This window comes from Opisthorchis viverrini (genome assembly GCF_000715545.1).
Source record: "Opisthorchis viverrini unplaced genomic scaffold opera_v5_118, whole genome shotgun sequence".
NCBI lineage: Eukaryota > Metazoa > Platyhelminthes > Trematoda > Opisthorchiida > Opisthorchiidae > Opisthorchis > Opisthorchis viverrini.
Window position 1 is genome coordinate 954,858 of NW_008751774.1, and position 25,927 is coordinate 980,784.

Consider the following 25,927-nt stretch of genomic DNA (forward strand, 5'->3'; position numbering starts at 1 on the left):
TAATACGTCCTTTGTGCTGGTACAACAGGCCCAATGGAGAATTACAGTAGTTATCAAAGTCCACATAACTCTTTGTATCCACGCCACAATTATCCTCCTACTCGACCATTCTGGCGGGCCGTTGAATAAATAGAAGCAATGAACATGAATTTTGCGCCTAATACAGCCTATGAACAATCAACACTCCCGACTACCTTTTTGGGACTTCAAATCAGGTAATCTGACACGAATTATCATTCGAATTATCACTTCATTATCACGGCGCGAGGTGCTTCAAAAAAGCCACCCAATACGGTCCTGGTTGTATCGGACGCCCGACAACTCTGCTAGAAAATTTTGACTAGGCATCGTCGAGGGTATCTAAAATGTGCCGGTTTAATTTATCACTCCTGGTCAGTCGCGTGATTTGCTCTATTTATCTTCATAGCCAGCGAGGGCGTGTATTACAGTTTGCTTTGGGCCAGCCAGTTCGAATCATATAATCAATCTGAATAATGTCAGAATTATCAATCATTTTTGTCACATAGTTGATCCAGTACACTTTCAGACATCAACACAATGGGGTCGCATTAACACTATTTGTTATCAATCAAAGAGGTCATAGGCAGTTTCCCGCGTGTGCATGAACAAGCTGTTGTCGTCGGGACAGAATAGATAGAGAGTAGCACTCGTAAGACGTTTCGGACTCACCGCTCTGGTTTACGTCAATATTAGTAAGAAAAATAACAGACAAAATCGTATTGATTAGCGAGATGGAAGAATTACTTTCTCAGTTGTTGTGAAAGAATAAACTTTTCATTCAGTTTGTCTGCTCTTTCGAGCATGCAAGGCCTGAGTCGACTGAGATGGTGACAGTTCTGGAAATTTGGAGTGCTGCGGTCGGATTTCGAGATAAACAGGATGTTGTTTCATCCTCAGATTTCGTGTCCACTAACCCAGTCCGTTCAAGACAGGATATGAGGTTCCGTAATTGAGGTAAACATGAGTAAAGCGTTGAAAAGACTGGTCTCCCACCCTCGTGGACAAACATATACTGACCAATGCATTAGGAATTTCACCTATCCGAGATAAATGCTTAGGGGGGATTCACTCAGCAATATAGCTTTTGGATTCGCAAAAACACTTCAGAGATTTATAAATTACTCTCAGACAGTTTAATTAAATTAAAACTGTTTTGAATGGTTTTGCATTAAGCTGTTGGTTGAATGACCAGTAACAACTCAGGCTGATGAGCAAACAAAGTTGCTCTTCGAGAGCAAACAGTATCTACAGCCCGTTGTCCAAAGGGAAACGCCAATTTTACTTCAACCCTGGATTCGGTGAGTGTTTTAACGTATTGTTCACTACATATTCCTCGGACAGAGTCTCTTTCTTGCCTCAGGAACAGTAAAAAGTTGTAAAACAGGTTTTCCTGGGGAGGTTAGTCATCCCCTTACTAGGGAACCTTTGATATTCAATTTGAGAAAATAGGACAGGCGGTAACAAATGTACAGGTTTGTTAAACCTAGTTAAATTAGCACTGGTTTACTGCGGTTTTATGTCACTGGTTTCACCTTCTCAAACATTGCTAAAATATTGCATGTTATCCAAATATCTGCCCTAGATTCAACCGTTCCGGGCAAAAAAATAAAACACATTTTCACAAACTACCACTTTCCGTAACAGCAGTTTATCCCAGAATTCAGTAACGTAGTTCGATAGGTGAGGTGACCGTCGGGGGAACATTGAAAATGCGTTAACTTTCATATCTGTCAGATCTGTCTCTGTAGCTTAATTGGACTTTCCTGTCATTCAACATGCACCTCAGCTGGTTTTTCCCCGTAGCGCCAGTTTACATAATAACACACCTCATTTTTACCCCACTTTCATTTTAGCATGCACTTTACTCAGGCACTCCATGCACGGTTTTTGCGGCAATCCTACCGGTGTTAAAACCCGCTTTCTATGGGTGCAGCTGAGTTTGTACCTAATTAAGCTATTTTTGAAAGTGAAATTTCTCGGTACAGCTTCACACAATTTCTTCACTCAGTCTGTTCAGAGACAACCCGTGTCCGGTTACCATGGCACAGAAGGCTTGACAGTTGTGGAGCTGAATTCCTATGCACACCCAATCCAGCCATGTTTGCATGACCATTAGCCCTCCATTAGTATGTCTGATTGTTTGATTGATTATCAAATGAGTTTTCTGAGTGCAGATGCGATAGTATGATAGCATAGACCCTGTTAAATGCTTGTAAGCAATTCACACTTATTATCACACCTTTGAAGAATAATTAATGATGTTGCAAGCTAGTTGATCCACTTTTTGTTTCCCAGTTGAACAGACAATTCTGGTTATGTGTTTGTCAAACGGAGAAACTGGTGAAATGTTTTGTCACTGAGCTGCAATCCTCACATTTGTGTTTCACTAGAACAACTCTTAAGTGCCGATGGACGCGCTGCGAGCCAGTTTATTGTAGTCGATTGGAGTGAACTCTCAAGTTCAGTCTTCTTGTCCTATTCGCCAGGTATGCTTCAGGCCATTTAACCACAGAATCCTCTTGCTGCTGAAAGCAGTCGAGATATACATTCGGCAATGTTATCCGATTCTACGCCTGCAGTGTCAAGCTTTGTCTGGTGGTTGCCAAAAACCTAAGTTTGCCGTTTTTTAGTAATAACTGTTCTACACATCCTATCATACCACTACCATGCTGCTGGTTTAAGACACGTTTAGTTAGTATAAGGTATGCATTCAGGTATGTAGTTTCGTTTGGTTTTCACATATTCCCTCACCACAAGTACATGGTATAAGTAATGCGAAAATTCTCATGGACTGAGAAAGTGCAACCGATACGGTACAGTAACTCCGCTAGCCGGCTATCCAAGCTAGCCGACATAGGTAGTCCAACGATTGACGGAGGCCAGGAGGCTCTGTCTCTAGGAGAAATACAGTGATGAGATATGAAGAGGAACTTGTCAGTTTGGTGTGTCCACACGTCAGACAAATGATAACGCTGTATGGACAGCCTCACTCCTCTGCTACAGTTCTCCCATTGTCACTGTTGCCTATCTGATCAAACTTGACAACCCAGTAGTCTGTCGGGTTCTGTCATTCTGACAGCTTTCAGTTTGTTGCTACCGCCATCATTCTGGTTTTGTGGGTGTATCCCGCTGAAGGTTATACTAACAACCAACTTGTCTGACACCCTACCGCGCTTCCGGATTCTCATGTGAACAGCGTACTCGTGCAAACGGCTTGTTACCACGTTTGTTCCCAGCCTTTGCTGAGTAAAATTCTTGGTCTGCTGATTAAGCTGACCAAGCTGCGTTGTTTTTGTCTCTTGTTGATTTTATCTCGCGCATGTTCTTTTGGGTTGTGCACTGTCCATAGGCTTTTGCTATTCTTGTAACCCATGTTACTTCCGGTCGATACACGGAATACATAGAATAAACTTTGAACCCGTCCGATAAGCTGAATTTCTACCATTAAAAGCTATTCTAATTCTGTTATCCGTTCATAGTGCATGCACTTGCGCCTCATTCTCTTTGATTCACCAACCTAACGTCCTGGTCGTTCGATTAACTTCAAATAATCGTGCCCCTCCATCTTTTCAAATGTATCTACCCGCTAGTTTGCTGATATATATCAGAAATTCCTAATTTTCTCTATTTAAGCTAAGGCAGAATTGTAGCCTGTTAATGGACCTGGATGCTGATGGTTACCCCTTATTTCTGGACGTTAGCTGGATCATCACTAATAAGGAGCTCTGTTGAGTTTCGAATAAAGTCATGAAATGGCAAAAAGACTGTCTATCAGAAAACACACCTTGTGAGCGAAACGCTGGCCTCCGTACAGGTTGACTTTGCTTCATGATGAATCTTATGGTGATCCATCTTGCTTTCACTTCGAATTTCCCGCCTTCCATGAAATGAAGGATTCCGGTAATAAAAGGGATAGCGAGCTAAGTCGATAAAAAAATGGTGTGATGCAGAAAATTTAGGCAGTAACATTGATAATCGTAACATTACTAATAATGCCAACGTTATCCGGTTCATCAACAACAGCTAAGATCACAATCGATGAATTTGATGATGACAATTAGAAAGGTTTAACGATTAACTGTCGTCGAAATGACGGCCGATAACTTAGCCAAGCCCGCGGAACGACAAGCTAGTACCGATTGCAAGCAACTTTATGATGGTTACTAATTATGCACTTTAACCAAGTCTCTTCTTGAAGCAAAATTATCTCAAGCCGACTAAAAATGGTTGTAATATTCAGGCCTCTTACTGCCGTCGAGGATAAGGCTATCGGATTCTACGCATCTGATATTCAATCATCCCAAACTGTAGGGAATAACTTAACGGCATCTTACTATGAAAGAAACGGTGAGTTGACAGCAAAAATTAGTTGAGGTTGGAGCATGAATAGCGCAGCTTGATAGAAGTTAAAAACAGACCGCGAGGTAGCAAGGCGTTCTGAAAGCTAACAACCCGTAAATATCGTACTATGTACAAACATGCTCGTTAGTTTTAGAGAAATACACTCATTTGCAAATCAATTTGGTTGTCACGGAGACTCAACTGAATCCCTCGTTTATGATATTCTACAACTGAATGTGCTGCACGCAGGCCGCCTCATGGTTCAGTTGGGACGATATTCGAGATATCGCAGTATATTTTCATAAAGGAAACTACTCACAAGTTTGCTGAAAACTCTTCAACAGCCCACGAACATAAGGTTGACGGAAACTCGGGAACTGCGTCTACTTGATTAGCCCCAAGAAGGGCAAAACCGGTCATGTCCAGTCCAAGCAACCTTGTGAGTAGTTTCCTTTATGCTTGTAAGTTATTTATTTAATGCAAACGGGTAGCGTCATATATCGTCCCACTGCGTGCCTACAGATGGGAAATAAACTTTAACCGGGAGTAGAAAACCGGGTTACAAGTGGTCTGTAGGGAAGGCGGTGTTACGCCCAACGGGTATAAACCCGTGTTACTCACGTGGTTAAAATGAATGCAGACGCCTACCATTACTCACCATTTGAACCCAATGAAACTTTGACCAAGTTAGTCAGCTTATTTCTTGATACAAATTATTAACCCCGCAGTGACCCTTAATGTGCATGAGTTTTACGGCACCCTCCTTATTACTGAACGTTAGATATGCAGATGAGCAAGCGGTTGATTTTTGCCTGCGTTTTTCACAAACGTCAATACATCATTGAATCGTAGATGGGTGGATGACTCGTGTAAGTCTCTTAGTCGTCCATAATCTGGTACCGCTATTTACTCGGCAGTCTATGGTGAAAGCTCGCAACGAAGAACCAAGGCTGTGCGTTTTCTTATTTCATGGGTAATTCACAGGTTGGTTGCCATAGTTCTATAGTGAAATACATGAATATTTGAAAAATATCAAACGGAAGCTTTGAATGCAGTAGAATCTCACAAATGACTTCTCTTACGAAAGGATTCTAAAAAAAAATCATTGAAAACATCGTTCATCAACAACGATTACCAACACATGAACGAAAACTGCTGCTAGTATGACTTCACTTTTAGTTCGAACATCTATTATTTCGCGGTTAGAGAAAAAGGAGCACTGCGACAGGCTGAATCATGAAACCAGGGTGAAATGCACACATGAACGACGATATATTTAGGTATGCTCAAAATCATCAAAGCCATGAAGCCCGTCTGTTTGAACAAACCGGCAGAGGGATGCGACACCCTTCATTGTCTAGCATTCTAGCGATGGCAAGTGTCCCTCCATGCTTCATATATGTTTCCACTCATATGTGTCTGTATGACTGCATCAGTTCACCCCGTGTGCTCCTGTAGCCGTTGACAGCATGACAAGTCCGACTTGGTACACGTCTAAGCCAGAAAGACCCAAAGTTTCGACACCGCGTGTCGAAGTACTGCAAAACACTCAGGTCAAGCAGAGGTGCATGTGTGAGTCACATTCACTAATGCAAAGCCACCCACTGAGACGCTGACAGCAAAAATTTTGTAGAGGTTCAGACTTCCTGAAGGTTATATCTATGAGATATATGAAAAAGGAAGCGGACAAATACTGTGCAGAACAAAGCAGTTGTTATCGGCTTTATCAGCCGTTCAGTTCCCATTGAGAATCTAGTGGATTGGCACTTTGGTGAGCCGCGGAACACAGCGGTGAAACTGCATACATGCATCCGAAATGTCAAGAATGCGTTTCAATCTGCTGCTGTTGTCGCCGCCGCCAAAAGAACCTCACAATAATCTGCTACAATCTGCAGGCTGCATATCTGTATGTGATTAAACATTCTTTTCACCGAGTATCAGAACAACAAAAGCATGTTAGGCGGGTTTATGTTCCACGAGAAGACTAATCAGTGGGGGAACCACTATGACTTTGAGAAAACTTAAAAAACCACCGTTTCCAGCTTCCAGGCCAGATATCAACTTGTGCTTGCTTGTTTCTCTGAAACAAATCGGTTCGCTTGACGAATGTATCAAACAGATGCGACGAACCATCTGACCCCTTTGCGCAACGCGGATAGTTTTGCAGTGGAGGTTCTCAACTGGGGGAGGGTGAATTAACTGATTGTGCTACACAACGGCCGCCCCGTGCTTCAGTCAGAACGGTATTCCTGTAACCGTAGCACAGTATCTATCGGGGCACATTCCTTTTGAGTTCATGTTATACATTCACCTGAAAAAAAACATCGAAAACAAGAGACCCACTCGAGATTCACGTGAGCCTCTCGTCAAAACCAAATTAGGTTGCAAAAGGCTTAGCATATACAGTAAACTTTTGGTTCACGGTGAACATGGGGTTGACGAAAAGTCAGATATTCCACCCACCTGAAGAAGGGCAAAACTGATTGTGGATTGACGAAGGCTGTCCAGCAACGTCATGAATACTGTGTTGCGCTGTGGACTGTTGAAGAGGTTTCAGCACCCTATGAGCGGATTGACGAAGGCTGTCCAGCAACGTCATGAATACTGTGTTGCGCTGTGGACTGTTGAAGAGGTTTCAGCAACCCTATGAGCGGTATGATTCGTCAATGGAAAAGTTATACACCCTCTATAATGTAGCTGCAATAAGTGACACCTGCTTGGTTAGTTAAAATACAGTTAACCAACAATGACTGGACCCTATAAATTTCAAAGTCTTCGGAACTAAAATTATGCCAATAGAAGAAGAAGGCAATCAAAGCTTGGAAGTCAGTTGAGCTGACGACAGTCTGGAGTGGATGCATAGGTAGAGTCTGACTGCAGGCGGAACGACTGAAAGTGCGGAAGGACGATTTTTCGGATGTGAAAATTTTACGAATTGCAAGTATAAGGGGAATCTAGATGGGACTGATAACACACCACGATTAGATGGTGGACTGAGTGTTATCGTACAAAGGCACAAATAAGGTATGCATTTAGTTCAGTATAAATAAAATAACTGAGGTTACACATAGCGCAAAGCAGTATAATTCCTGAGGCCGCTGGTATCGGCAAGCAGGTAATCCATTGGATGATATCTCCTAACGAGCACCTTCGGAAGTCTTCTTGGGCTGAGATTTTGGCTGTTCTCCTGAAACGTTTTTGTACGATGAAAACAATAACTGATACCAAACTTTGGTGACTTTTTAGGGTGGGTTGTATCCAATTGTCTGTAAACTACGACTTTTGTCCATTTTTCTTGATCGGTAAAATTTGGGTCTGGGCACACTTCTGAATGAATTCATAAATAACTCAAATTTGGTTTCCCTTGAACACCCAGCACTGCTATCCTCAGTTTGCTGCAATATCGCGAGTTCAGTTCTAGTAGTATTCGTGTTCTATAATATACTACACCCACACATTATGGTGTTTGCATTTGGACTATATGCCTGGGATTTATCTACATGATTTCCCAGTGAGTAACTAGTTAGTACAACCGAAAAATTATCTTACATTTTTCTTCTGACTGGCCTTGCATTAATTAATCGTACAAAATAAATACTAAGCTTCCTACAGTAAGAATCGGCCTTTACACCCCCATCTTGTGTGGTCAAACAGATCTTTGTTCCCATAGAAATGAAGCAACAAAATATACCAGACCTTTCAGTGTGACCTGGGCTGGCAGAAAGTTTTCTTTTCTTGTCAACGTCCGGCCAACCTGTAGAAGCTACCGACTTTCGTAATTTCCCCATCGTTGAATACTGCTTTGTCCCAATTATGATTCCAGCTGTAACCTTCGGCCCGAGGACCCCGCACTATTATAAATTAACTGAATCATTGGTTAACATTAGTAAGGACCGAAAACAAAGCATTCTGGGTTCTATGAAAACAAAACGTGACACCTAAAATGTGTGAACCTAATGAAGTGTTGAACCTTCCATACGGGGTGCACATAAAATGGAGAGGAACAGTATCCTCAATGTGGTTTCACACATCATAGCCTCAAACGACGGTAACAGGCAAGCGAAGCGGGCAAATATATCATCGCACCGTAGAAATACGATAGTTGGATCAGTCCTTCCAGGTCAAAGTATCTCATGTTGTGTTACAATCTGATGTCATCCTGGTCGAACATCACTGCCAAGCACCTTCAGAATCTCTTCTAGAGTAAGGATTGTTTACAATTCGCCACGTATTTTTGCGCAGTTTGCAAGGAAACTCTATATAATTGATTCTTCCCAGTCTGTTCTTCTGAACAAGATATGAGCCAGTATATACCCCAGACATTTCCAGACAGTCACAGTTTAATGGAATGGGATACTTTTCCATAAGATGATCGACAAAGCACTTCCTTTAAATCAGCCCTTGAATAGAAAGGGCATATCTACCTTGACCGGGGTGAAGGCCAAAAGGATAAGTTCAACGTGCAATTAAGTATTGGCTAAACGTTCACAAGAATAGCACGTAAATCTCGGGGATGTAGACTTATTCGGATAGTAGAGCTGAAGCAATGGGATCTGTTCAATGGTTTTTAAGATTGCATTACTTTTGAATTATGCGACGTTCACTTTTTCAAGATGTGTCTGTTTCCCTTTTAGGTGGACATCATAGTTGGAATATGACCAACACTTGCTAAATAAATATGTCACTCTGTTTCCACGGGATATACTAACTATATATATATATATATATACCCTGGGATTTTACTTTTTCAAGATGTGTCTGTTTCCCTTTTAGGTGGACATCATAGTTGGAATATGACCAACACTTGCTAAATAAATATGTCACTCTGTTTCCACGGGATATACTAACTATATATATATATATACCACTGAGATTTTGGTATATTTTCCTCCAGAATATTCCAGCTATCTATATAATTTTGAAGGTGGGATAAAAAGGCTGCTTGAGTGAATATATATTTTTATATGGACGGCCAAAACGTACGAGAATAAACTACCTATTGCCGCCAGGTCGCGGGTTGGATCCCCGTTGTTCCCATAACAAGGGGTCGTCACTATCAGTAGTCGAAAAACAGACGCTGCATATCACTCTATCGATTATCTATTTTTGATGGAAATTACAAACTTTTTCGGTGGGAATACGGTAGCAACTTCACCAGTACCGCTAATTTAACTTTTGATAGAGCTAATTTGTCAAGTCCGATTTTGGCCGCTGTTTGCTGCTGCAAAGATATGCAAAGTATTGGTTCCTCACAAACATTGGAAATTTATGAGGAATTGTGGTTACGTATTTCCAAGTGGAAAGAGCCAACGGAATGTTCATGAGGTGACCTTATTCCAAGATTATTTCAAAAAATATCATTGGTAATGGAGAGTGCACTTGAAAACTATCCAGTGGAGTCACCAACCGTTGAAAGTCCACGTCTACCCCATATATTAACCAAGTGATTTGTTTGCTCACTTGGGGCATTAATTTTATACACTTTCTGTGAACTCAAACGATCAGATAACATCTGCTTATTTGAGACAGTATCCGTCGGTGAACGAAGTTTATTTCAGTCAGAGAACTGTTTTGCGCTGATTGCATAGCATAAATTAGATCAACCAGCCTTGAGTCATTTCTGTTGATAATACAATAATTAGATTTCAACCACTTAATCCAAAACAAACTTTGATGTATTATTAGATCCTGCGTCTGAAGCGTTCAATTGTACTTAAGTGGTGCTATGCACTTATTAGCAAATAAAGATCTTAGGGTGATTTCGGGTAAATGTTAAATGAACTGTCCTCTACAAAATTCGACCAAAGGAGACGGCATTTGTGCAGCTGGACAATGTTAAAAAATATTCAACAAACTGCCAAATGCACCTCTCTGTAACACCATTTTTAATTTGCAACGAATATGTATACCCAATTGAATATAACCTGACAATTATGTGGGCATTAATACTGATGTAAATTCGCTGACTAAACTGTCTGAAGGGTTCCGAGAAGGACGTGACCGGCGGCGAGCCATCCAAGAATTTTTACCAACTCAGTAGTCGGAGTTGCATATAAAACAATCCTTTTTAGCTTCTGATCACGATTTCATCCTGTAATTTAAGCTAGTCTGTGCTAAAAAGCTGGGAAGCACGGATCGTTGTTTCACCCTTACTGGGACCTTCCTGGATATTTGTCACACACGCACTGCTGATGAAGTTGCTGACAACGCAATCAACTTATAAGTAACGCAATATCGAATTGAGGGCCAATCTCACTGTTTTCAGTCGCTCGTGGACAAACAGACTCACGTTTAACCATGGACTCGAAATTCCTTTGAGTGTTATGTGCAACAATGATTATTCCAGATAAGTAAGAAACAACTGCACAGTGCTTCTCGGCTTTTCAGCATCGATTGGCTTCAGTTGAAAATTGCCAAATTTTTCCACACTATCACCAGTCGCTTTTGGATTAAGTAAACCAACCGCACGAAACCGTGTGAAGCTTTCCTCCGAATGGAGGCAACTTTATGACGCACAAGGACTTTCGTCGGTGACGGTTATAAGGTATTCCAATTAAGGAACCATGAAAATATGGAAGTCAATCAAAACATTTAAATAACTCTGGGTCATGCGCATATCCTAATGTTACTGTGTACATATTCATTCAAATAAGGATAGGACAACTCATCCTAAAAATGATAAAAAAATGACCATCAGATTTCAGACATCATTTTGGGGGTCAAGACGTTGGACACTTTTCTTTAAATCATTACTGAATGGGTTGAAAATTGGCACGGCAAGTTGGTAGACTGCCAGTGTCACTGGACATTCTCCTTGGAATGGCTGTGCAATAGAATTTAAGCAAAGCTCACGTGATTTCCCATGCGATGTTTCTTAGTTGTGCTGACCGAGCCATCCATCATTCAACAAACGAAAATGCTGGAAACTGAAAGCAATCAGGCAAAAGAATCACTGACGCCTGTCAGCTAAATTGTGCCTTTAAAAGTACATCAAATTTAGGACCCAAGCTGGGCGTCAGTACTTATTAGGCTGTCAGCTTTTTCGTTCGACTTTGTTTGCCCCCTATGTATTTGTAAGATAACATCAAACTTATTTCAAAAATTAGTCCATATTTACGTATAAAATAAGCCAAGTCCGTGTTTGTGGATTCGTTTGGGCCGGTGAAATTTTCCAAAAACTTTCTGAATATCACTGGTTTCAAAACATCGAGTTTCAACCACCTACTCAAGACTTCAAAATTGGAGTAGGATCAAAGTTAGCCATCATCTAAGATAATGAGATCAGGTGTGACTCAAATCTAATTCCCCAAGCTGTTTCCACATGGCATCATTTTCCAAGGTTGCCTCTCCTGTTCCTCTATTCTCTGTTGAATTATCAGCTTGTGGAAGAACCTTTAAACAAAAAAAAAACAAATAAGCGCGAAACTCAAATAGTATGGTAAACTTGTATGTGAAATAATGTATTTTGTTTGTCGGACAAGCAGCTGTTCATGATATAACGCACTGTAATAGCTTCCCTTAAAGTTCAACCTTAGTTACTGGTGTACATGATATGTTCAAGATTTAACTGCTGCTTAGTTGTGTAAGGTCGTGCACAGGAGCTCTAGTAAGTAGGAGTTAGTCAATATTCACTCAGTTGTGACCTTCGAATTAGTGCTTATTCACCGACATCTACCATCACGAAAACCCCATATTGGATTTATCACAGAGTTAGAGCTTACGTCTGGCGTGTTGTTCATCTAAATCGACCATACTTGGGAAATCCAATGAAACATTAACTCTGTGTCCAGCGGTCTTCAGGCAATTTGAATATGCATAACTACATAAGCCGGTAATCGATTACGGGCCCATAAAGAGAGGTGATACGATGATGGTTCACTAAAATATGACACGTCTGGCCAGTGCAAAATTCTGTTATCTTAACAATGTAATGGACAATGTGCCCCGCTGTGCCCTGTGTAAAAATATAATATTCTCAGATATATGTAAGTGAAAATCACTGTGAAGTTCGAAGCGGTCACAGGGGTGTATTGAGCAAAGACCTGCACTCAGCTTTGGTGTGTTTTGGGGCTCAAGTGAAAAATGATCACGCTAAAGATTATCAACAAGTAACAAAATCTTTTGCAATTATCTTTTTGGAACGACAGGTCTACTGGGATGGTGTTCTACATATATCACGTTTGGATCGAACTCGGTCCTTATATAAGATTATCCATAATCTGATTTATTCGCGGATGCAGATAGGGAACATCGTCATCATCATCATCATCGCAATCATGTCCTTGTCGAATATCACTTTGTAGACGGAGGCTTTTAGAGAGCATCTCGTTTAGTCTCAGGCACCGTAAAGTATGGCACAAATTGCGTGCTGTAATCGGTTTCATGTACCCAACCGCTGAATTAGTCCTGTTCTCGCTAACCAGACCAGTCAACCTCGATGTGTGGCCCGTTATACCCAATCTCTTTGTTCCACACATTGTGTACTAGTAAACATTCGATTTCGGTGAAACATACATTGGCAAAACAGATAGGAGCTTATGCAAACTATTCCCAGAACATTTGCCTCGTCATTTTCTTCATGATCAACCGATGGCCTGCAAGCTGGGACCAGAAAACCTGCCTCATCTAGTGCCAAACATGTTTTGTCCATTGGCCTCAGAATTGGTCCCTTTATAGCCTTCAGAATTTTACAGTGGAATGTCACTTTGGAATTGTTAGATTTTGGGAAAACCCTTTTGATCCATCTAGTTTGTGCACGCAAAAGTCTCTGCCAGAAACTCCGCTCGCGTTGGGCTAAAGAACCGGACCTGACTAGCCCACCAAACGATTGGCCCGTTCCACTGTCCAGCTACTATTTATCCTACTTATGATGTAAAATTGGCAGTCGTTAGCAATGCAACTGAAGAGATAATTGCAAAGAGCTTTCAAGGCCTTTGTTCTATCATTCAACAGCATGTAAATGGCTCATTGTTTCGAAACTCCAATTCCTGTCTGTCGGACGGAGGCGACTAATATCGGATATCCGGAAAAACCTGGTGATTTTCAATTATAAGGAGCCCTGTATATCTCATCGCAGCGGTATTTGGAATGCCAGAAATGCGTAGCCAAAAGCGCGTAGGGATTGACGGGTGTTTGGCCTAACCACTTCGTTTGCATCCTGTACCCCTCTTTCTGATGCTCTTCACACATCAATGTCGGGCGAGTCCATTATGAGACCGACAGCAATTTGTCCCGCTTGCTTCAGACTACGACTGCTGAAGCAGACCAGGCTTGCGTCGTCGCTTGAAGATTGGTTTTGAGATGCCTGAGACTGTCTGCACCGGATGATGCGCAGACGTTTCGGCCGTGACCATGATGAACGGGGTTTTCAGTTCTATCGAACTGGCCTACAAAAGGAATGTCAATAATGTGGTGGTGGACGGGTAAGCGAAAGTTTATGAAGAAGAAGAAAAGATGCCTGTTTTCGTATATTGGCCATCCTGTATGCACAAGTAAGGTGACCGCGATGGTGGCACAATCTGACGGCCGATATGGCACAACACTCCTTTTAATTGTGGGAATCATGATTTTAAACTGGCATGAGTAATTCTAGGGCACCCAGAAGTATACAGGAAAACCATTGGAATCCTAAATTAAAGCCCAAATGCCTGGCCGTACGGCAATGGTGTTTGGCGGGGAACTAGCAGTGCATCACTCTTTTTTACGGAAAAAGTCCTTACATGCTCCTTACATGCCCCCAACCTGAACAACCAAGAGTCTGTCGGCAAGACCTCTAATTAGCACCCAACCTTGTACGAGAGGCTGTGTAGCAAGGGCACCTCATAGTATAGCCCCATGAATCACGGAGGCAAAGAACACTAAACAAGCCACTCTGTGTGGTGGCTGCCCGGAAGGACATATCGAAAGTGAATTATTGATTGTGTGGGGCAAGCAAATAAAAAAACACTCCCCAAAGATGACGTACAACACTAAAGACTAATAGATGAAGATAAATAACAAATACTTGTCACAAGCTAACAAGCCTTACAAGCTTGCAGCTTGAATTTGAATGAGTTGGTGTTACGGAGATCAAATATACAGAGTGAGTGAGCAAACAGAATTTCGTCGAAAGGCACCAGCTTGAATAAGTGGGTAAGCTGAATAGTGCATGTAGAATGAACGTGAATCAACCGGGCTGACAAAGTGATGGTGGTGAGACTGCAGTTGTCCCACCGGCTTAGACCTCCTCGACTCACTGATGCATGTTTTGTCGAAACTGCCGTACCTTTCATCCGAACCAAGCAGTTGTCTTGCCACGGGACTCCAATGGGAAAATTAGTTAACCTACGAGTCCGGCCTCAATACAGTGCTTCTGAAAGGTGAGGGTTTCAGACTAATTTTCTGTCAAAGAAAATCATACTAAGTTTAAAGAATTCAAGTTCTCCTTATTCCTCGTGACCGGTAGGCGACTTCTGAGAACTCATTAGAATTTACCTAATGTTTAGAGAAAATCCGACCGTTTTGCCTACCCTAGTTCATTCCATAGTTGCGGACCTATGAATTGCGCATTTGGGTTTTACCATTCACATGGCGACCTTTTATCTGAGTCGCAACCGTACCGGAGTTAGTGAACAAACGTTAGCGGTTTCAGAAGAACAGCATAGAATCAAGCCTTACAATATTTGGGACGACAGTGTCATGCGTAAAAACATACCTAGCAACGGAAAACCTGTTTGGGCGGCGTGTTCAATGACAAGCAGCATCTACATTGTTTCATAAAACCCACCTAATCTTCAAACGGAAAAAATCCGTTTGCAGTAATAATAGAACTTGAGTATCACATCAGTCATGTGACTAGGGTGAACCACGCTAACAGTAGGTATGTTATTCAGTCTGCTGTGCGGCTAAAAGAAGAATTGGTCCTTGAGTTAATTTCGTCACTACCTTTGTCATCAGACTGATAAGGACAAAGTCCCGCATAAAACAGAAGGCAACGAAAAGGATTTGCACATGATTAATGTTTGGGAGTTTTGGTAGAATGAACTAAAATTCCGGGTAATATTGATATGAGGGCTCTTAAGAGCTCTGAATAATTCTAGTAAAGCACAGTAGTAATCTCCTTTGCACCAACCTCTCTAGTCCACTGATAGTCAGAATGTATAAGAAAGACAGGGATTGAGTGCACTCTCTTTCTAGCGTAAATATCACATCTGCTCGCGCAACTTCTGGATTGGTCCTCTTTCTGACTATCACGCAGAAAACATACTAGGTGACAAGCTTGTCAATAAGCTATTGCGACAATGGGTTACTGCGATCCCAAGTTACTCGTGAAAACATTCAAACCTAATGGGTATAATGGTAAGCCTATAACTACACCATCCTTCTGAAAAAATGACCTACATTTGAAGAGAAATGCACGCTCCACTTGCACATCAGAAGTTGCTTTTGCATATATTCAACGGGAATCCCTGTAACGTACATATTCACAGAGACTACACTGCCGTTTCCTGTGCAGGTACACTTGTGAAAAACGAGGTAACGCAAGGGAAACCTTTTTGTTTAGCATGATTACTGACGGGAGTACAAATGTGCCACCTAGACTCTGCTTGCCAAAATGCATCCTGAATTGGCCAGGTTTTTGGTGAGCCAATTGACCGAAATATGCTCTGAGGAGTTGCGCGCATCTAGGATCGGTCTCAGTGAAAGTCCACGCAGTTTATGGGTACCCTACAGTCGTAGTGTGCTTGTCCCGGCCAGTCGGGTCCTCTTGGAAGCCCAGTTTTAGGCGGCCCATCACGTAGTTGCTGACGTTTTTCCCGATGACTCTGCTAATTCCTCTGCTATAGACAATTTTGGAAATTTTTTGTCAATGTAATCTGAATTATTTTGTCAAGACACTTCCTGGGTAGTTGTCTGGTGTACTCACCACTTCATACATACACTGCAAAGTGTTCATACAGGTTTACAGGGTTCCCCGTCACCTTTCCCTTATCTAAAGATCAGTGTGCATGTCTATACCACTTCCTCGTATTATACACCATTCCACACACAATTTCACACCGCGGCCAGGCCTCGGCCAAGACATCAGTTGATCACCTCGAGGACCTAGAATCGGGGCCTGGTCACCATGACCTGGGTGTCTGAAACTGAAATCGCACCAGTAATTTCTTTGAATCACGGGCGGATACCAACGGCCTGGGCAATGGATAGAAGCAGAGACAGGATGAATCACCTTTACGTCTGTGTCTGTCAACTGTGCCGTCTCACAGGCCAATGCTTAAAGAATCAGACTAGCCGACAAGCTTGGCTGGGTGAAACAACCCACAAAGTGGCCCGTGTTTACCTGTGTCCCTCGAACATCTAGCCGTGCATAAGATTGGAAACCGTGTTTATTTGGACACAAGACAATAAATGCAACTCTCGTTGAGCTGGCTAGTTTCGCATCGCTGATCCTACCAAACAAACCAATGCAAAGATCCAACCGGAAGAACCTTAGTCTGTTGCTTGAAGCCGGAAACTCTCGAAACTGTCCAGCAAGAGTGAGAGTTTGGAAAACTGGAAGTGAGCTCCCGGGACGGTATGCAGATTGAACTAGTGCTCTGAACTACACAGAACTAGAGGGTATAATTTTGGGATTTAGGCTTAATCTAACTGCGGCGCTGTTTACATTACATCTTCAGCCCATTACCGAAGTTGACAAGGACATTGGTTAGTTTGTTAGTTGCATGGCGCCTCTTTCATTCATTTAGGCAAAAAATTCAACCCTCCATGCTGACACTTCGAGCGTGCAACGAAAATAGGCCACCTGGGTTACGAATGATGACAGGCTGTGCCATACAAGAATAGTGAGTCTATTGAACCTTATGAAACTACTCCGCAGGCTGTACTGAAACTAATTTGAGACCGGCCAAAAACCAACCCCAGCAAGACCTGGATGGGCTTCAAGTTAATGTGCTTATGAAGCTATCGGTCTGAGAATATCAGGATCAAAGGATGGATATAACTGTGCTTCTACTTAATCCAGTTTTTCCGGCCAAGAGCCTTTCATATGTTTGGATCGCCACAAGAGTTGAATGCCCGATCTTGACGATGACGATCTTGCTGATGACAGTAACAAAAGCATTGGCAGAATTTTTCTCCGCGTGTCGTTTACGTACCGTAGTTTCCGTCGTCACCCTTCAGTCAAGTAACTCAGGGCCTAATGCTTAGTTGACTTCATTGGGTTCCGATATCAGTCAGCTGGAGCTTGAATGACTTCGGTGGTCAGACCGTTCCCTTGTAGTAAATCAGTGAGTTAAGGTTCTTGCTTCGTTTAAACAATGTGATTAAATATTTAGTCTTTACTCTTTTGTAAGATATCCCCTTCCACACTATAGTGACAATGAAAGAACTGACAGAATCCCTGGTCCCTGTATCAAATGTGCTCAAAACCGACCCCGTACAAACCAGTATATTGCTTGGCGCCATGCAAGAGTTGCGTACCAATTAAAAAAGTGCTGTTTATTTCAGGTTCTGAACAGATATTTATTCAAGCGTGAAATCCAACTTCAGAAACGGTTAAGTCTGTTTCATTTCGGTAAGACCACTGACGTACCAGGCGTTTAAAAAACACACCCATAACGCAGTCACTGTGCGCTTTAAAGCTTCGCCGTTTTACGGCGGCCTTTCTAGTTCCCACCCACAAGTCGTAGTAACGCGGTTATTATGCGGGTCGTTTACATTTTTGGGTTCCGATTCCCCATCGAGAAGTGTTGATTCAGCGGAAGTAAACCAACCTACCCTCATTTTGTTCTTTTTGTGACAACCGATTCCACCTCATTAATCATGCACAGCTATCTTAGTTATGAGCGTACAGAACTAGAAAGCTGGTAGACGGTCGAATCTACTAGCAGGAGCAGCCATTTGCTTACTGTTTGTCAATTTGAGCTACTGTGGATACTTTCTGACAGCCAGACGTGTGTTTTTGTTTGCTGTCGGTTTTATGACAGCATTCTCCAGGTGCTTTTGAAGTGGAGCGACTCCTGGTTTGTTATTTTGAATGAAATCCCCATTCCTCTGTGCGTATGTGGTCAGTTGAGAATAGCATGAAATGTGATATTGTAATGTCCATCAGACCTGCTGTCCTCAACACTACTGCTTAAAATGGCGCTGCTTTGATGAACCGATAACCTGGATTTCTGGTATAGTTCATTGTTGAATGCAAACCGGATTATCAGTATCAAGTAAGATGACAAAGCGTACCATTATTTTCACCTCAGGTGGCCTTAATGTGTGGTAACAGAAGGTGAGCAAAAACCATATCAGACGGTAGTCTCGTAGACCACGGTTATTCCATAGTGCAGAATATAGCTGAAGAATCATTCGCAGGACACCCAATTGTGGTTTAATTTATATCATGAAGGTGACGTGGAACAATACTGAAATTCAGCAAATCTGTGTGACTAACTGTCATGATTACTCACTAAAACTGATGTGAAATGTGGCTCTATCCTTTTCGGAACTTCAGGAAAATAGCTGACAGGTAATAATTCTGGATTCACTTACGGTTCACTGTCGGGTTATGAATAATAACGGAGTTGAGTAGGAAATCACCTTATTAGTAAAAAACGACCTTACGAAGAGAAATTTCACTGCCAGCGAAAAATCCTTTACTTACAACTTCAGTTTTTGCTCATACCTTTTTCGTTCAAAGACAAACAGACTGCGGTTCTTTGTTTTTATCACTGTCAAATGAACGTCGGTCAAGCAAAATCAACAGCTCCTTTTTCTAAGGCAATGCGAATAAACTATTATTTTACGTTACAGCCAACTTACACTAAATATTGTTTATTGGATTCTCAAATAACACCGGTCTATGCATACACTTTGTATTGCTTGTTACAGATGGTCCCATCTTTGTAGAGGATTTTGAAAATTCCGAGTAATTTAACTGTGTCAACTGTAGTTCAGTGCTCTAGATAAAACAAAAGTTCTGCAAGTTTCTAGGTGGCGGATCAGGTCTGAAATCTTAGTCGAAGACATGTTGCAATTCAGCTGTTTTAAATGATTCCGAATATCTTCGGAATTTCACATACCAAATCTTTCCAGTTAACAAGTGTTTCTGGATACTTTTATTTGAAGTTTTTGTTTCGAGATTACTTCGCGTCACGAATTTACACCCTTTTGTTCCTTCTACAACAATCCGAATAACAGTGATGAAAATTGATTGACAAGAGAATAGCAACAAGAGCTTACCACAAATACCATAGGTTATGCGACCTGGACCTGAACTATCAGCGTTGAGCTTGAGATAACTCAGTGGTTGACGAAAAAACGGAAGGTCCGTGGTTTGAATCCAACCTAGACATCTCGACTGCATGTGTCTATGTTTGGGCAACCTGGCAGTATCCCGGCCCTCATGATCCCTTCGGAATGTATGGCAGTGAACCACCGGGTGACCAGGATATTAAAACTGAACGGCTAATTTTATTACTTTTCAGTCAGTATGGATGTCCAGCAAAAGTCTAGGATGATTCCTTCCTTCAAGAAGTTGCCCAGGACCAAACTTTCACCGTGTCTTGTAAAGCAGGGTTTAAAAACCAGAATGTCGAAGCGAACATTTTGAATGTTTTTGGTTTTTGAATATGCGCAGTCTTTTATAAAAATGTTTCAAGAGGCTCCAGTTAATACCTTTTGGTGGTAAAACAGAACTAAATCTGTCTTAAAACTCGACTAAATTTGTAGCCTACTCACTTTCCCCGACGAGTCTTTTTGATCAAAAGCGAGACGTTGCCCCACTGGAAAACAAACGATTGTTTACTGAACCCTGCGGCAATGATGACTACTCAATCAGTTTCAAACATTTTTAACTGATTAAGGACCAATGTTGCTTTCGGTACATATCGGTCAAATAATTAGTACACCGCGTAACAACGAGGCTTCTTTCGACATATCCACTAATTTGCAAATCAGTTTTGTTTTCATAGGAGACTCAAGTGAATCACTCGCCTGTGATTTGATTCCACTGAATGTTCCCCACAAAGGTCGCCTTCTGTTTCAGTTGTTACGATATTTGAGGTATCGCAGTATATTTGCGTAAACTGCTCACGTTTTGAATAGTATTAGGCAGAAAATATCCGGGCAATTTCTTGGGCTGTAAGAATCACTTTGTTGCTGAATGTGAAGATGACAACTGGTCATGTCGGAACTGCGTAATAATTGGATGTTATTTTGTGCTCGGTCAGAACGTGATCTAACCTTAAGGTATACTTCGCCTCTTCACGGAATAATGCTGTGGACCGTTGACCCACTGCACCTGTGCAAAGTTAGAGGAACCAATTTGAGTTATATCAGAATGGCTGGAAAAAAGTTTGTCCTTATTATTAGTGACATGGGCAGCGGCTGAAACAAACGCGAGCCTGAAGCTTCCTTTTCCATTTTCATGCGTACGGCGGCTCTGAACGTGGTCACTCTGGATGTACACCGCAGAACTCCAAACCAAATATGTCTAAACGCTTTACGTATTTTGCAAATGTAAAATCTCAGTGCACGTCCTACGAAAAAGAAGGCTGACACCCTGCCTACCATAAGGATTTCTAAGTGTTTTGGAAACCAGTCGTCACAGCTTGGACCATCATCTTTCCATAGTTTGCGCACCCAGAAAAGATATATACTGTGCTTTGCTCTCCTCTGTGAACAGTATCATAATCATGCACAATTAGCAAATTTTCTGCCCACATTTTCCAGCAAAGGTTGTCTCCTCCGATTAAAAAAAATGTGTAGAATAGATACTCCTGAAGCATGCTCGGAGGAACCACTGACGTTGAGGTAACAGTTTTCCGAAAGGTGACCTTTAATTGAAAAATAATATCCAAAGTTATATTACGTGGCCAGTTAAGGGTAGTTGAGGCTTTGGTAACTTTAGTGTTTACCAGTAGTACTTCGTGTGTTACTGCTGCGAAATGAGGTAATGCAGGTACTGAACCCCCTCCAAGTAAACTTTGCGTAGACGAACGTTGCAGACCTGCATTATCGCACCCACTCACGAGTATGAAAATATGATCGCACTTGGCTTTCACTTACAAGAAAGACATTCGTTGCTTTGTGCACAGTTTGTGCTATTTCAATAGCTCCTCGAAGATGTCTATTATATCGACGCTCTACTGGACTGCAATCATCAAAAAGCAACTAATATCCCAAAAACTTTTGACTGACTGTCCGTAACAGTCACGCGAAAGGAATGTGTCAACCCTACGCCATCCTTTAGTGCAAACAAGAACAACATCAAAAACCTCTCCTCTTGTCAACATCAAACGCTAGACTGCACAGAGTAACCAGTTGCCGCGTGGAGATTAGGTTTAGAAACCAAGCCAACAGAGGTCAAAGGGTCATTTCGTCCCTATTGTCGGCGAACTCTAGACGAGCTGGCCGGAACAAAGGTGTGAACTTAGCCTGTCAATCAATGCAAATCCTAGTCCGGCGCATGCATAATTCATGCAAACAGACACCGGCTGTCACTTTCGCTCATTTCGTGATCCACTGAGTGCTCTTCGTCCAGCTTTCGACCATTCTTGCATAGGCCTACGTTTGGTGCTGAAAACATAGTAAATAGTTTCAGTTAAAGCAATCCGTTACCATCGTGAACCACAGCTTGTGAGAGGAATTTCCGCGTCACTTATGTGTAGTAGACTGTCTATTTTGGTCCCTTTTGGCACCTCTCAAGGGCGGTTCAAATTTCACGCTTTTTCCTGAATTTGACAATTCTGTAAAGAAGCAAAACTAACTTGCTAGCCCAGTGACTTACTTTCCTCGGTCATATTCCGTACTTGAACATCAAATGGAACGTATGCAGCGACAAACACTCATTTGCAGATTAGGTAGGTGTTACCGGAAGACCCGGTCGAACTTCATCCTAATCTGTCTTTCGTAATATTTTCTAGCTGGACGAGCTGTCCACCTCATGTTTCAGTTGGAACGACATCATTCATAAAGTCCGTGAAGACTCTTCTCAGTCGACTGCCCCATTCAGCCTTCTTCGAACTACTCCTCAGGTTAGCTGCAGAATCCAAACCAGAATTTTTCTTTCCACAAAAAGCAATAAGTGGCTTCATTCTGCTTTAAGAGTACACATACTCTCATATAGATTGCAGTTGTAGATACGTCGGTCACACACCTGGGCATTACCACACTACACGTTCCAACTCACACCTACTACCCCGAGTCTTATATTCAGGCATCGCTCCCCCCTTATTATTGCAGATCTTAAAGTAAGGACATATAGGCCTACTCTAGATGCTCCGTCGACTAAAATATTCTGCATCATGGAACTCCCATAGAAGGTCCAAGTACAGATGTTGAGTTTACGGCATCCTCCCTTTCTAGACGCTGTGGATTACAAGCTTCAGGTGATCCCACAGTTGCTACTGCGGGTTGCACTGGTGTCGGTATAACCCTAGGTTTGCGAGCTAAGGCTTCCTTGTTAGGCTGTATACCAGTAAACATCCAACTCCGTGCTGTCCAACTTTCAGATTCGACAAAACTCGTGCCAATGGGATGCTGAAATTACTTGTCGTTCGTTCATTGACTAAATTCAACTATGATTCTTTGAAACATCTATCGAGGAATGACCATCCTCTTGCTTATCTTGAATAGTTCAACTGTTGTCATAATAGCAGCAGGTTTCGATGCAACGATATGATTCTTCATTCTCTCCAAGACACATCTTGTTATCATGTTAAGTCAAGGCACAAAGCATAGTGATAACGGTGAGCACCTTTTTCAAATTTTACGGACCCCCAACTGTTGCTCGGAAGCACAGTGTCTAGACATAGTGGGTGCCATTGTTTACTTGTCGTTCCCCCACCGTTGAGCTACCTTATATTCAGCAACTGCTAACAGCAAAACTAAATGACTGATTACCGACGACCTTAAAAATACAGGTTTTTTCCTAGATCACACCGTTGTTCGGTGCAGATTTTCACTGCGTTCTTCCAGTAAACCTCAGAAGTGAGTTCCCCGTTTAGCATCGGGAAAGTTCTGGGGGTCGCATTTTCTCTTAGATAACCATGGCCAATTATGATGCCAGGAAATCTGCCTGCGGTGTACGTAGATGCCACGGGATCTCACAGTGGTTATCTCGACTTTGGAAACTTTCAAAGCGTAGTGGAATAAGACATTATACTGAGACGTTTCGTGTGCCACGGGAGACCTCTTTCAATGGTTTCCATGGTCAATTGCATACGAGTTAAATGTAGCGCCATTTAGGTCCATTATTTTGTTTTCCACTAAGTTGTATTTGGTTTTTAAAAGTCTGCATATTGCACATCACATGGTGCTCAGCCTCTTAAACAATAGTCGAGACTTGTTCGATCTGGAACTCCTAAGTCACTATCACTTCTTAATGTGAGGCGCTGTATCTCCCGAGTTCACATTACAATTCGGCCAGACAATGGATAAGACCATATCTCAGACAGCCTGTAGGGGGATAGACAGGCGTGGTGCAACCAGAATGTTCAGGAAATGGAAGGGACCAGAGCGGCTAGGAATGTAGAGGGATGGCTCTTAAGACACTTTCCGGAGATAAAGTTATTAGAACTAATATCAGAAACCTAAGTATCAGTGAAAACCAGGGTCCACATAGCTGGGAGAAATATTTTCACCAGTTTAGTATTCCTTCCCTTCTTGAGTCTACGCATCGTATTCAACTTGCACATTTTGAGTCATGGTATGTGAGTTTCGAACTCCTGTTGGTTGTTGAAGTATTGACAAATATTTCTGCACTAAGCTGCTATCAGGCTATTGGGCCTAATTGGCTTCCCCCGCCGTTGTTTAAAGATTGGGAATATCTTTATGTTCCGCCCTGACCAGTAGTTACTTATGTATTTGGAGAAAAAGGGGCTAATCGCTGTTGTCACTCATGGTCAAAAGGGTAGGCGAACTGACTAATCCAATCATATGGGTGTAGATATCAGCAGCACGACTACGACTTCCCTTTATTACTTCGCCTATGTTCGGCATGTGAGATACAAACCCGAGATCACCAAGCAGGGTTTAGATCTGGTAGAGGATGTGTCGATCTTTCTTACACCACAATAAATGCTTGATCACCGATCCGCTGCGGTTTTTCTTGACTTTAAGTAAAGGTTCAACTTAGACCACCCTCTCTAAATACTATCGACCAGAGAAGAATGCTCCTGAATTTCGTAGAAATTCTTCGTGTCCTCTATTTCCACACATTTAGTTAGGTTAGGGCTGCGCATCAAACTGTCTTAAAGCTTCCTCACAAACAGCGGAGCTCTCCCAGGCTGTCCGCACTCATCTTTTTCTTTCAGCTCTGTTATCGAAGTTATCACGGACTGAACACTTCTAGGAACCATGAATCTAGTTGACAAAATCACGTATGGAGTGGTTGTGGATTTGGATTAGGTGGACTCTGTCGTAAGGTTGTTTAACAAACGTTTATTCCACACGCATTCGAAGGTGATCCCATGTTGTACCTTCATTATCAGTCTTCTTTCAACACTTTCCATCGTCTTGTGACCCTCTGAAACTGCAGAATAAGAAGCTTGAATTTGTTGATGCGTCTAATTACCTTGGTAGCTACAAAGGCCATGAGGATGAAGTTACTACGCGGATATTCAAAATGCGGTCAGCGTTCGCCAGCTTGTGTCATTTACGGCTTCAGAGATGAAGTTCACTGATGCATTGTATACAGGTAAACTTCAGCAGCGGTCTGAAATCGTGCTCGTGAGATTTGATCCTTTCGCTCCGCAAAGCTTACGCATCATCAAACTGTTAGCCCCGGTTTATCCGGAACAACAAACTGCTAACTGGTTTCAGCGAATACGCAGCGAAATTGCAGTTATTTGGTAACGAATCTGAATCGTTAGAGCAGCACACTAAACTTACAGGGTTAAGCTGGATGAAGCATGAATTATGACCAAACGACCGTCTACCCAGGAAAGTGTTGCTTCCCTTTCCGAGACATTGTTGGGGAAAAGTTCTCAGGGAATGAGCCATAGCTATCAACGTGAAATGAAAGCGCCTAAAGTCAGAGCGCCGTAGGATCTCCGGACTTTTCGGGCTGGCGCCCATGCAATGCTGAGTGCACTTGATTGAATACCCTTAAGGACATGTAACGCAACTGATCCCATTGACACCTGTTGTCATTTTCTAGTATGTACTGTCTAGACAGATTCATCGTGTAATTGTGTGCTTAGCCTATGTCGCCTGGGGTTCGCAAGTGATGCTGAGTGAACCCCGCAGGTGGCGCCTGAATGGGGTAGGATGCCTGGATTCCCTCAATTTATTTTTGTCAAAAGGTGTAGGCACCTTTATTGACTTCTCCCCAGACATGCGGCTTCTTTTGTACCAAGTTCCAAACCTCTTGCTTTTCTTTCCACTTTGTACTAAGGCATCGTTTACCAAGGTCAATCTACCAAGTCAATCTCTAGTGTTTATTACTGGTGCTTCGATGTCAGTGCTGGTGCAAATGATGATGAAATCGTGTGATCGCGGTACACCTTTTTTTATTTGAAAGTAGTGGTAGTTCCAGAACGCGCTCATTCAGCCCGATGGGCTTACACCCAGTTGGACTCCATATTGGTTG

General features: G+C 42.2%; 1 protein-coding gene across 1 annotated transcript in view; it reads right to left on the reverse strand.

Moving 5' to 3' along the window:
* T265_05957 (hypothetical protein) overlaps window positions 1–12,114 on the reverse strand; it is a gene marked incomplete at both ends in the record, with an annotated part of 28,163 nt that extends 16,049 nt beyond the window's left edge. Inside the window, 2 exons of the mRNA XM_009171104.1 lie at window positions 3,806–3,941; window positions 12,084–12,114. Of these exons, the coding sequence (XP_009169368.1) occupies window positions 3,806–3,941; window positions 12,084–12,114 (167 nt within the window). The remainder of the gene's footprint in view (window positions 1–3,805; window positions 3,942–12,083) is intronic.
* Window positions 12,115–25,927: the final 13,813 nt, after the last annotated feature.